Source organism: Lethenteron reissneri, unplaced genomic scaffold (assembly GCF_015708825.2).
Source record: "Lethenteron reissneri isolate LAM-NWPU_2019-01 unplaced genomic scaffold, ASM1570882v1 scaffold_124, whole genome shotgun sequence".
NCBI lineage: Eukaryota > Metazoa > Chordata > Hyperoartia > Petromyzontiformes > Petromyzontidae > Lethenteron > Lethenteron reissneri.
Window position 1 is genome coordinate 361,636 of NW_026890937.1, and position 13,628 is coordinate 375,263.

The following is a 13,628-nucleotide window of genomic DNA, read 5'->3' on the forward strand; positions in this document are numbered from 1 at the left end:
GCGAGGAGGCGCTTTTATCTCAGCGACGCCATCAAATCGAGGACGCCGTGACGAAAAAACGCAGCGATTTTCGCGCGCAGTTGACAGCCCCCCCCCCCAACACCACCCTCAACACCACCCCTCCCACCAGCCCTCACCACCCCCCCACCACCCCCCACCACCACCCAACCCCACCACCACCCCCCACCACCACCTTCTGCACCAGGCCTCGCGAAGCCTCCCGCACTAGGCCTCGCTAAGCCTCCCGCACTAGGCCTCGCGAAGCCTGCCGCACTAGGCCTCGCGAAGCCTGCCGCACTAGGCCTCGCGAAGCCTCCTGCACTAGGCCTCGCGAAGCCTCCTGCACTAGGCCTCGCGAAGCCTTCTCTGCAGTAGGCCTCGCGAAGCCTTCTCTGCAGTAGGCCTCGCGATGCCTTCTCTGCAGTAGGCCTCGCGAAGCCTGCCACACTAGGCCTCGTGAAGCCTTCTGCACTAGGCCTCGCGAAGCCTTCTCTGCACTAGGCCTCGCGAAGCCTTGTCTGCAGTAGGCCTCGCGAAGCCTTCCCTGCAGTAGGCCTCGCGAAGCCTTCCCTGCAGTAGGCCTCGCGAAGCCTTCTCTGCAGTAGGCTTCGCGATGCCTTTTCTGCAGTAGGCCTCGCAAAGCCTTCTGCACTAGGCCTCGCGAAGCCTTCTCTGCAGTCGGCCTCGCGAAGCCTTCCCTGCAGTAGGCCTCGCGAAGCCTTCTCTGCAGTAGGCCTCGCGATGCCTTTTCTGCAGTAGGCCTCGCGAAGCCTGCCGCACTAGGCCTCGCGAAGCCTTCCGCAGTAGGCCTAGCGAAGCATTCTCTGCAGTAGGCCTCGCGAAGCCTTCCCTGCAGTAGGCCTCGCGATGCCTTTTCTGCAGTAGGCCTCGCAAATGAGGCGATTAAATGTATCTCGTGTCTGTGTTAATATAAATGTATCTTGTCTCTGTGTTAAAAAAACGTGCTGCGTTTCAGTAAAGTAAATTTGAAGCGAAGTTTAAAGTTTCGCCGTGAGGCGCTGGAAGTGACGGCCATCTTGTTTAGTTCACAGATCGCAGGGGGAGCGGGCGGCCATCTTGTCGGACAGACGGACGGACGGACACATTAATCTATTGGTGTTCTGGTTCACTTCGTTCCTACCAGTATAAACTTAAACTCTAATCCTGATCTCGCTCTCTGACGTCACCACTCATTAACTTGCCGTGATGCGCGAGGGGGAGGTGTCCCCACTAGTGACGTCATGTCACCGAGGTATTTACCCCCTCCAACGTGATTTTGAGCGTGACGTCACGTCTGCCGACTTTCCGTTCCAGTACAATGCTTATTTGGGACAGGGATAGCATCCAAGCACCATCACCTGACATGGGCCCCTCTCATTAACATAATATATTCAGTTACCCTGCTGCTCCTTGGGGGAGAGATTGTGTAAACCCCGCTAGTGACGTCATGTCACCTCCTGCTGCCGCATGACGTCACGAGTTCCCAGGTAGCTGCTGCTCCGCGCACGCTCACTGAGATCCGAGGTGAGAAGTTTACATCGTGGTGGTCGTTGTTGTTGTGGTGGTGATTGTTGTTGTGGTTGTTGTTGTGAACCCAGGTAGAGCCTCGCTCCTTCTCCCTCGTAGGGATATCAATTGAGTAGCAGCGAGTATGGAATGGATGTCCAGGTTGGAACATTACAACGCGGGGCCTAGCCATGCGGGGACTTGCCTCCTGCCCTCGCCTGATTGCATTTGCTTTAATTCTCTGCTTAAGTTTAATTTGTCTTCACCTGGCTCACTACTTTGAAACTTTGTTCTATTTTAAATATGTCTACTATTTTACTTTACCAGGCATAGCCCACTTGAGCTACACCGCTCTTTTTCAGACGCGACCTGCCCACAACGCAGTGGACTTATCAACGTGTGGAAATGTTTATCGGTCAAATACTCTAAACGCGTGGTGATGTTGACTCTAAATGTGCAGGGAAAACCGCAGGATCCGGAGGGGAATCCACGCGACCACGGAGAGAGAGGGACACGCAAACTCCAAATATACAGCCATAATACAGGTTTGTTTGGGATTGATCGCGTAAATAAATCAATGTGCCGTTAACCCCGCCACCACCCGACACAGCCAATTAGTAAGAGGTTTGTCACGTAAACAGAACGTGGCCAATGCGTCACTAGTACAGCACTAGTGTGTAATGTAGTGTATAGTGTAGTGTGTAGTAGTGTATAGTGTAGTGCATAGTAGTGTAGTGTGTAGTGTATACTAGTGTTTGGTGTAGTGTATAATAAGCACGTGTGCTGTTTCATTCAGACGCTGTTGCCTCGACAGACCTGGTTTTCACCTGAGGACGGCTGCTTGCGTTGTGGCCGAAACGTCGTGAGAATTGTTTTATTTTTATTATTTTATTACTTCCCTTCTACGTGACTTTACCGAAAGAACCAAGAAGATGAATCCCTGCAGTTACGAAAGCTTTAAATCGAAATGTAGTGTACTAGTACAGCATATCAGTGTGTTGGAGAGCCAAGCCACAACATTTACCATCTGAGTACAACGTTTTGACAGTAATTACAACCAGATTCATCAGGCGACAGCCAAATGTTGTGGCTTGATTCTGGGAATATGAATCGGCTCACTTGGTTCATAGCGCAGCACGCTAAATGTTCCACTACCACTCCCCACTCACGCACAAACTTAATTGGACGTATAGTATTTATCCAGTAATAACTAAGTTACTCGGCTTAGCTCAGTTCTCAGTAATCAAACATTAAGAGTAATGTCTTGCCATGCTGGCTTTATTAGAATTATTGAATTCTGCCAATGAAATCCATAAATGTGTGTATATCGTCACGGTTTTTAGGTTGTGTTATACAATCGCAGGGCTTGTTTTTTCATAATGAGGACAGCTTTAAAATGTGTTGCCCTTGGAGAGCTTCAGGATAGACAACGTTGTATGTTTTTCCATCTGGTAGGTTTAATCAAATGATGCTTCCATTTTGGCATACATGTCGACAGCAAATTTGTGGAAGAGCTCTTTGCATCTCAAGAAGAGATTGAAGTTGCCATTCGCACCATTATCCTGAAGGCAAAGCAGTCCATGGCGGAAATCTTCTTTTGTGTTGGCAAGCCTGTTGCTGGGTCAGTTTGACCATGTGGAGTTTAGTTTGCATGGATGACAACATTGTACTCTGAAGTAATCTTCTCCATGGCACACTTGAAACTGTGATTGTAAGAGTTTTCCTTATGGAGCATGTCTTGCAATAGGACTGGCATCTTGGTGTTGATGACATTTTTGCAATGCTGGTGAGCATGTCTGGTATTGTCAGAGATGCAAGTAGATCTGTGGTAATGTAGGTAGGTTATTAGGTAGTGGCAGCAGACTGCCAATGAGATTATGTACCTGGCCCTGAACTTGAAATGTGGGCATGTAGCCAGATGTTAGGATGAGTTGCTCGATGCCAGAACATGATTATTTGGAACCATGAGTTATATCTTATATTGTTGTTTCGGAAATGGCTTGTCAGGTATCAATACATAAATAGGCTCGGTATGGTCATTAAATGTAGGCAGCTGAACCATGGTACTGTTGCAGCATAGCCCTAGAGTGTCTCCTTTCCATATCATTGCATGGCAGTAGCTGCAAGAAGTAGACATTGAACCAGTGGCATCTAATGGATCAGAAGTGTAAATGAAGTGAGGAATGTATGGAAAAAAAATGCTTATCTTTGTGGCTGCAGGGTAGGCACCTGGTTGCAGCCATTGTCGTACTGTTTGCAAGCTGCCGTGCTTGTTGGCGGACTGGAGTTTGATTAGCTGTGGCAGCAGCCATTTGTGCTGTGTTAGTTTTGTGTAGCCTATTGCTGTTGATGAGATGCATTCACTATTGGTGCAGTCATAGCAGCACTGGCAGCATGCCGTCTTGCTTCTTGGGTGTTCAGAAGTGTCCTCAATAGATGCAGCCATGGCAGCACTTGTACGAATGGCATCAGTTATTGTAATCAGCTTTGGTGAAGAAAAGTGCGCGTTTTCTGCAAGGAACGTTATAGGTGGAGGTAAAAATTAGTAAGCAGAATAAGCATAAATAGTGAGTGTGTGAGTGAATGCTGTGGTGAGATTGTTAATGAACTGATAGTTGAATGTGTAATCGTTGTAGGAATGTGAAGACAAAGCTGCAGAGGAATGAAGTATAAGGATGTAAGTTGTTGAAGGGAGTAATTGTTTGCAGTGCTTGAAGTGGGTATGAATAGTATGTGTTTGGTGGTGCTGACAAGTGATCCACACTTACATGGCATTCATGTGAAATGTATGTGTAGTGAGTTCATCTGAGTCGCAGATGTACACTTGGAGGCAACACATTTATTTAACACCAACACACGGGGTAACTGCCCCTTAACAGAATAACAACCTATGGTGGTGACCACCAGGCTAACTACACTAATTACAACGTAAATATCTATGACGGACAGGCTCGGGTCCAGGTCCACTTGTTGGAGACTCGGTGGAACGTAGAACGTATACGAAGGTTTCTTCAGGATGAACAACAACGCCGGTCCCTCTGGGGGACCCGCCTTATATTCTCTGCGGTGTGGCTGGCTCCACCCTTGGCCACGACCACCTTCCAGAATCTTCGAGCAGGATCTGGACCCCAACCACGTGACCACCCCTAGCCCCCACTTGGGGCCCCTTTGTAGACTTAACTGGTCACGTGTCCTCTAGGTCAACAAGAGTGCCATGGCCTTTAGTAACCTCATTCCTACGGCTGGCACTCCCACACCCTATCCTGTAGGGCCGGTACTACACGCCAAGCGTGGTGCCATCCAGCGATATCAATCAGCGCTCACGGAGCCCCTCTAGGGCCGGTACTACACCCACCATCGTGGTATCCGTGATGTCGTTACACCGCACGCCGTGCCTCTCTAGGGCCGGCACTACACAGTAACATCCTGCTATGTCACTACATCTGTAAGAGTTTATTTACGTGGGGAGCGGTGGCGCAGTTATTACACTGTGTAACAACAAAAATTGTTCCTGGGTAGTGTTATTTCCTAATTGCCTATGCCTCAAAAGTACAGAAAATTGCTATTATACCCAACAAACTTTGCTTTTGTGACCAGGATATTGATATTTAGAAATTTACCTATTTTCAAAACGGGCCTGGTTACAAAAGCAAAGTTTGTGGGGAATAATAGCGATTTTCTATACTTTTTAGGCATGAGCAATAAAAAAATAACACTTAATACCATGAACAAAAATTGTGTTTCATAGTGTTGTAATGCGGGCGTAAATGGCCTCGCGGATGTGACGTCACGGGGGGAGGAGTTAGGTCACGTGGGAGAGAGGGATCAAGTCTTAAGGGGGAGAAACCGGAAGAGCAGGGGGGAGAGTTGGAGAGAGATAGAGAGTGAGGCCACGCAGGGCGGAGGTTGGAGGGTGGCGAGATCGCCACACAACCCAGGATAAGACTCGGCACCGTCGGCCAGCGGTGACCGAGCACGGAGGAACGGGGAGCCGGTTGAGGCTGCAGTGAGGGCAGCCGGAGGCCTGCACGAGGAGATCAGCAGCGGAGCTGCATCAGAGTGGAGTGAGAGGCTACGGGAGCGACGGCAGCATCGGGCTGCCAAGCGGGGGAGTTTCGGAGAGAGAGCCGTGTGGGACAAGTCTAAAGAACCCGAATAAAGGACAACGAAGACAGACACAGTGGTCGAGTCCTTTATTACAGTGTTATCACTGTATTATGAACTCAATAATTAGATTTTGATTATCGCCGACAACAAACGTGATTGATAAGTGAAAACTTCACTTCTTGTGGGTCTCGGCTATGTTGATTGATCCTCAATTAATTACTTGGTGAAGTGAGAGAAGCATTAATACTGAGCAGATGAAGGTGGCCATGCATGGTTCTGGACACACCACCACCTTTTTACCATGCCAATGTGTGACAGTGTAAAGTTTGTATTTGCAGTTAAGTATATTAACTCTTTTGAACACGTAGGTTAAATCAAAACAATAGTTTATTTTAGTTTTCCTTTGGGGCTTTTTATAATAATGGAAACGGGAAGTTAACACAGCACATATGCAGCTGAAGTTAGATCTGTTCATCCCAGCATTCAAGGAAATCTGAGCCTGGCTTCATACCTCTAAGTAAGCGATTGAACATTAATCTATGCATTTCTGCATAATACAAATAGTATTATTTTCAACACCCTTTGCTATGTTAGCTGCATTTTTTTTTATAAATATTCCTTTTGTAGCCAGACAACTGAAATTGTGTGCTTGGAGTTTTGGGTTAACATTCATTTATTAAATTAAAGGGCTTCCAGGCATATTTCTGACCATTTGTCCTTTCATCGTGTGTCATAACAGCCATGTGATTAATTTGGGAATCTTTTTCACTATATCATGAATATATGAATAAGTATAGACGTGTAAGTATGTGTGACTGTATATATGCATTCCTCTGTGCCTCGATACTGACGTAGATGGTGTGGATATTCTTTTTTTCTGTCTGCAGCTGACGCTTCCTCCGCAGAATAGATCTGATGGAGCAAAGGCACTCGGCGCAGCTCGGTACAAAAAGGCAACAACGCGACCAGTGTGCATATAGCACGGATCGTCCTGAACATTTGACACAGCACCAGATAACTCACACAGGAGATAAACCCTTCAAGTGCACGGTGTGTGACAAGGCATTTCCATGGTCATCAGATCTTCATAGACACCAGAGAACACACACGGGAGAGAAACCCTTCAGGTGCACTTTGTGCGAGAAGGCGTTTGCTGAGTCAACACATCTTAAACTACACCAGAGAACACACACGGGAGAGAAACCTTTCAAGTGCACTGTCTGTGAGAAGGCATTTGCATGGTTATCATGTCTTAATTGCCACAAGAGAACACACACAGGAGAGAAACTCTTCATGTGCACTCTGTGCGGGAAGGCGTTTTCTGAGTCATCACATCTTAAACTACACCAGAGAACACACACGGGAGAGAAACCCTTCAGGTGCACTGTGTGCGGGAAGGCGTTTGCAGGTTTATCAAATCTTAAAACACACCAGAGGAGATACAATCATCAGAACATCCCCAAGAAATTGAGTCTGAAATCGGCTTGTGAAAGTCAAAGTGCTGCAATGAGCCCATCCCTCATGAAACCAGAAGTGAATCCCAGCTTGGACACTTTTAAAGGTATCAAGGTGAAATGTGAAGAGGCGAAGGTGAAATGTGAAGAAGTGATGAAGAGCGAAGAAGTGAAGGTGAAATGTGAAGTGATGGTGAAGAGCGAAAAAGTGACGGTAAACTGTGAAGATGAAGATTCAACTCCAAAATCGTACCTTCACATCGATGGAGGCAGCGTGAAGCAGGAGGAGAATTCTGACTGCGAGGCAGAGCTTGGCAACTCCCAGCAGTTTGTGGAAGTGGAGGTGTGGGTGGACTTCCTAGACAATACAAAGTCAAATGGAGACCCGGTAGATGGGTAGGCTTGAGACAATGAAGCTCCAATAGATGCACCTTTGTCACAGGCCTTTAATGAAAAGAACGTGAATTTGAACACTGAATTCCTGGGTTCAACCTGCAGAGTAAGAGCGGCGAGTATTTGTTGACCTGTGGTTGGGTAGATGAATAATCAGGAACAAGAGCCAATAAGCTTCCAAGTATTCCACTGTTATATTTATATTTGCATTGATATGGTGCTTGCTTAATTGCCTCAGCAACTCAGTTTCATATCTCATCACAAACGTTCGAAGAGCACCTTCAAGTGGCAGCTGCCTCTGTCATAAGGTGGGTGACACTGCTGTCACCTGCATGTGGGCATGAGTCTGTCAGTAGGGGGTGATGATTGATGTGTAATCTTCATGTAATTTCTGGATCATGTTTGAAATTGCCCAAATATTGACCATGACACCAATGCGTTTTGAATGACAATCGTATGTTTTACATCCACTGTTAAGCAGACGGTGCATATTTTGTTTAATGTTACTGGAGTAGCCAGATTTGAACCTTGAACCTCTGCAATAAATAGAGAATGTGCTACCACATGGCTTCCCTCAATCTGAGTGTAGGCATGACAGCCTGAATGTTTCTAACTGGCGCAGATGTTCCATTTAGAGGGGTCCACGTTTCACATGCCTACAAAAGGGAGGGCAAAACTGGCCGAGAAGAACCGAAGCTTCATGCGGAGTGACAGACCAGGTAGCTTCCACACAGCATAGCGCAGCCGATGAAAAGATAATGCCGCCCGACTGATTCGGACCACCCACACATTGTACACACGCAGTGTTCCCACAATGTCTACACACACCATGTACACAGCGTACACACAGTTTACCCACAGTATACAGTCATTACACGCACAGTGTATACACACAGTAACAACAACCGCCATTCGCCACTAAGTGGCGGTGACATCACCACGGCGCTTTTTCCAGGCTATGTGCACGGGGCAGATCCAGGTGTCATGGGTCGACTGACAGATGACTGGCCAATGCACCACCTGTGCCCCCGACTGCGCCAACAAAGTGTACACACAATGTTCACGCACACAGTAATGTTCACGTTGTTGAGCTCACTCACCCAAGGGGTCTCTGTTCAAGAGAGGGAGCCATAGAAATGGAATCTAAAACAGGACCCTGCGGGGTGGGCTGGTAGGAATAATAATTAGTAACCGGGAGGAGCGATGCGCGCCAGAGGCTCCAAGTCCCCGCCCTCTACCCCGCCCCTTAGCAACGCGCCCTGCTTAAGTGGTGAGGGCGGCGTGTGGTGATCGTGGTGATCGTGGGTGGCCGAGGAGTCGTGTGGACGCCGCTGTGTCGACTGTCCCCCGTCTTCAACTACTTGGGGGCGAAGTGGTCGTTTGCAGACTTCTCGGCGACCGACTTCAGCGAGGAGGCGCTTTTATCTCAGCGACGCCATCAAATCGACGACGCCGTGACGAAAAAACGCAGCGATTTTCGCAGGAGCCGACGACTTGGTGATGCGCAGTTGACAGCCCCCCCCCCCCCCCAACACCACCCTCAACACCACCCCTCCCACCAGCCCTTACCACCCCCCCACCACCCCCCACCACCACCTGCACCAGGCCTCGCGAAGCCTCCTACACTAGGCCTCGCGAAGCCTTCTCTGCAGTAGGCCTCGCGATGCCTTCTCTGCAGTAGGCCTCGCGAAGCCTGCCACACTAGGCCTCACGAAGCCTTCTGCACTAGGCCTCGCGAAGCCTTCTCTGCACTAGGCCTCGCGAAGCCTTCTCTGCAGTAGGCCTCGCGAAGCCTTCCCTGCAGTAGGCCTCGCGAAGCCTTCTCTGCAGTAGGCCTCGCGAAGCCTGCCGCACTAGGCCTCACGAAGCCTGCCGCACTAGGCCTCGCAAAGCCTTCTGCAGTAGGCCTCGCGAAGCCTTCCCTTTAGTAGGCCTCGCGACGCATTCTCTGCAGTAGGCCTCGCGAAGCCTTCCCTGCAGTAGGCCTCGCGAAGCCTTCCCTGCAGTAGGCCTTGCGATGCCTTTCTGCAGTAGGCCTCGCAAATAAGGCGATTAAATGTATCTCGTGTCTGTGTTAATATAAATGTATCTTGTCTCTGTGTTAAAAAAAACGTGCTGCGTTTCAGTAAAGTAAATTTGAAGCGAAGTTTAAAGTTTCGCCGTGAGGCGCTGGAAGCGACGGCCATCTTGTTTAGTTCACAGATCGCAGGGGGAGCGGGCGGTCATCTTGTCGGACAGACGGACGGACGGACACATTAATATATTGGTGGTCTGGTCCACTTCGTTCCTACCAGTATAAACTTAAACTCTAATCCTGATCTCGCTCTCTGACGTCACCACTCATTAACTTGCCGTGATGCGCGAGGGGGAGGTGTCCCCACTAGTGACGTCATGTCACCGAGGTATTTACCCCCTCCAACGTGATTTTGAGCGTGACGTCACGTCTGCCGACTTTCCGTTCCAGTACAATGCTTATTTGGGACAGGGATAGCAGCCAAGCACCATCACCTGACATGGGCCCCTCTCATTAACATAATATATTCAGTTACCCTGCTGCTCGTTGGGGGAGGGGATTGTGTGAACCCCGCAAGTGACGTCATGTCACCTGCTGCTGCCGCATGACGTCACGAGTTACCAGGTAGCTGTTGCTCCGCGCACGCTCGCTCACTGAGATCCGAGGTGAGAAGTTTACATCGTGGTGGTCGTTGTTGTTGTGAACCCAGGTAGAGCCTCGCTCCTTCTCCCTGTCGTAGGGATATCAATTGAGTAGCAGCGAGTACGGAATCGATGTCCAGGTTGAAACATTACAACGCGGGGCCTAGCCATGCGGGGCCTTGCCTCCTGCCCTCGCCTGATTGCATTTGCTTTATTTCTCTGCTTAAGTTTAATTTGTCTTCACCTGGCTCACTAGTTTGAAACTTTGTTTTTACTTTCAATATTTCTACGTTTTTTTTATTTTACCAGGCATAGGCCACTTGAGCTACACCGCTCGTTTTCGGAAGCGACCTGCCCACAAAACAGTGGGCTTATCAACGTGTGGAAATCGTCTTGGTTCTTTCGGTAAAGTCACGTAGAAGGGAAGTAATACAATAATAAAAATAAAACATAATAAAATAATTCTCACGACGTTTCGGCCACAACGCAAGCAGCCGTCCTCAGGTGAAAACCAGGTGTCGACAGACCTGGTTTTCACCTGAGGGACGGGTGCTTGCGTTGTGGCCGAAACCTTCGTGAGAATTATTTTGTTTTATTTTGATTAGTTTATTACTTCCCTTCTACGTGACTTTACCGAAAGAACCAAGAAGATGAATCCCTGCAGTCACGAAAGCTTTAAATCGAATTTTTACGTGTGGAAATGTTTATCGGTCAAATACTCTAAACGCGTGGTGATGTTGACTCTAAATGTGCAGTGAAAACCGCAGGATTCGGAGGAAAATCCACGCGACCACGGAGAGAGAGGGACACGCAAACGCCAAATATACAGCCATAATACAGGTTTGTTTGTGTGAGATCGTGTAAATAAATAAATGTGTCGTTCACCCCGCTACCACCCGATACATCCAATTAATAAGGGGTTTGTCACGTAAACAGAACGTGGCCAATGCGTCACTAGTACAGCACTAGTGTGTAGTGTATAATACTGTAGTGTATAGTAGTGTGTAGTGTATAGTGTAGTGTACTAGTACAGCACATCGGTGTGTTGAAGAGCCAAGCCACACCATTTACAATCTGAGTACAACGTTTTGAAACTATTTCCAACCAGCTTCATCAGACGACAGCCACATGTTGTGGCTTGGCTCTGTGGGAATAGAAATCGGCTCGTTGGGTTAATAGCGCAGCACGCTAACCGTTGCACTACCGCTCCCCACTCACGCACAAACTTTATCGGAAGTATAGTATCCAGTAATAACTAAGTTTCCCGGCTTAGCTCAGGTCTCGGTAATCAAACATTAAAAGTAATGTCTTGCCATGCTGGCTTTATTAGAATAATTTAATTCTGCCAAAGAAAGCTGTAAATGTGTATATTGTCACGGTTTTGTGGTTGTGTTATACAATAGCGGGGCTTGTTTGTTTCATGAGGACAGCTTTTAAATACGTTGCCCTTGGAGAGCTTCAGGATGGACAATGTTGGATTTTTGCCATCTGGTGGTGTTGGCACAATTTGGTTCCCAAAAAAACGTTCATATGCACACAGTTTGCTTCATTTATATAGATTATATATATGCTCCAAGCTCGTGTGCTGTTTCATTCAGACTCTGTCGCCTCGACGGACCTGGTTTTCACCTGAGGACGGCTGCTTGCGTTGTGGCCGAAACGTCGTGAGAATAATTTTATTATGTTTTATTTTTATTATTTTATTATTATTTATCTTTATACGTGACTTAACCGAAAGAACCAAAGAGTGATCAGGCAGTTCTACATGTGGTGGAGGAGCTCCCATGCCTGGTTAATGTGTTCACGACCAGCTCTGGTTTGGCAGCCAAAGTCTCACTTTAAATTTGTCTAGCAGCATTCTTTCATTAGACTGTGTAACACTGTGTGGAAGCTGCCTGGACTTTTGCGCCATACAAAGCTGTGAGTGTCCATCACCAAGGTCTAGTCTGTCTGAGACCATCCCTCTCCCTGCCATACTGGCATCGCACCCGCCTCTCACTCTTCGTACTGTGGATGGTGGGCGCACAGGACGGTGCCACGTAGCCATTCCAGGCTGGGTCCAAATGGGTTACGTGGGTCACTGAGCCACCAGGCCTCATTCCACGACTGATATCAATATACAATATCTGTAACGAGGCCCCCCAATAGACTGCCCCTGGAACTCTATCGGGCACGTCCCACTGAGGGAAGTCCCCGGGGCCCGGGCCAGGACATAATGGTGGGAATGTCGCTTGGCTGGCTTGGGAACGCCTGGGAATTCCCCAGGAAGATCCAGAGGCTGTCGCAAGGGAAAGGGAGGTCTGGACTGCCCTACTGAATGTACTGCCGCTACAACCCTCACCATGACAAGAGGATTTAGAAATAAACGAACAAAGCTGCGAGTCTTCTTGGCCACAGATATTACTCCTTTCTCTGTAGATGCAAAATATTAACTTAATTAAAGGACCGTCTGTTCTGGCTTATATTAAGACTGGCCAGTCTATGATCCCCTCTATTGAACCAAACAAGATTGTATTATAACCTTACTTAGCCCTAAAATATCAGTACAAAATATAATCTGAGACTTTGGAAGGGGAGGCTGCATTGGTTGGGTCATGAATTCCGCATAAACAGCATGCACAATCATCTTCTGTTAGTCCAGATGTTACGGGCTAAACGGGCATGGCATTGGCTAGAGAAGAGATTGGAGGATGTGGAGTTGATCAGACCTGCTGTCAAGATCGGCCTCTCGAAGAGGCCCGTGACATATGCTGCAGGGGAGTTGGAGGTATTTGCTCTGCAACAACAATGAGGTTGGAGTAGCAACGATCACATGAATGGGTGGAACGCTGGGTGCCTCAAATGCAGCAAGACAGCAGGAAAAACAGCTGGTGCATCTGTTAATCATCTCAGTCAGTCATCCCTTGACACCTGGATCATTCTCATGACATGCTGACAAGTGATCCACACTTACATGGCATTCATGTGAAATATATGTGTATGTAAGAGTTTATCTATGTGGGGAGCGGTGGCGCAGTTTTTCCACTGTGTAACAAAAACAAATGTCTTGTTCCTGGGTAGTATGTGTTATTTCCTAATTGCTTTTGCCTCTTAAGTACAAAAAATGGCTATTCCCCACAAACTTTGCTTTTGTGACCAGGACAGTGATATTTAGAAATGTACCTCTTTTCAATGAAAAAACAGGTGAATTTGTTATTTTCGTTCACGTACAATTCTGGTCACAAAAGCAACATTTGTGGGGAATAATAGCCAATTTCTAGACTCTTAGGCATAAGCAATAAAAAAATAACACTTAGTACCCAGGAACAAAAATTGTGTTACATAGTGTTATCACAATTAAAGTTTGATTATCTCTGACAACAAACGTGATTGATTCGTGAAAACTTAACTTATTGTGGGGAAGCATTAATAATGAGCATATGAAGGTGGCCAGGCATGGTTCTGAACACACCACCACCTTTTTTCCATGCCAGTGTGTGTTACAGTGTCAAGTTTGTATTTGCTGTAAAGTAT

At 47.6% G+C, this 13,628-nt stretch overlaps 1 protein-coding gene across 1 annotated transcript in view; it reads left to right on the forward strand.

The window, feature by feature from the left end:
* Positions 1–13,628, forward strand: part of LOC133361791 (zinc finger protein 180-like) — a 62,175-nt gene that overhangs the window by 34,321 nt on the left and 14,226 nt on the right. The window contains exon 6 of the mRNA XM_061580787.1: positions 6,676–7,011. Within this exon, the coding sequence (XP_061436771.1) occupies positions 6,676–7,011 (336 nt within the window). The remainder of the gene's footprint in view (positions 1–6,675; positions 7,012–13,628) is intronic.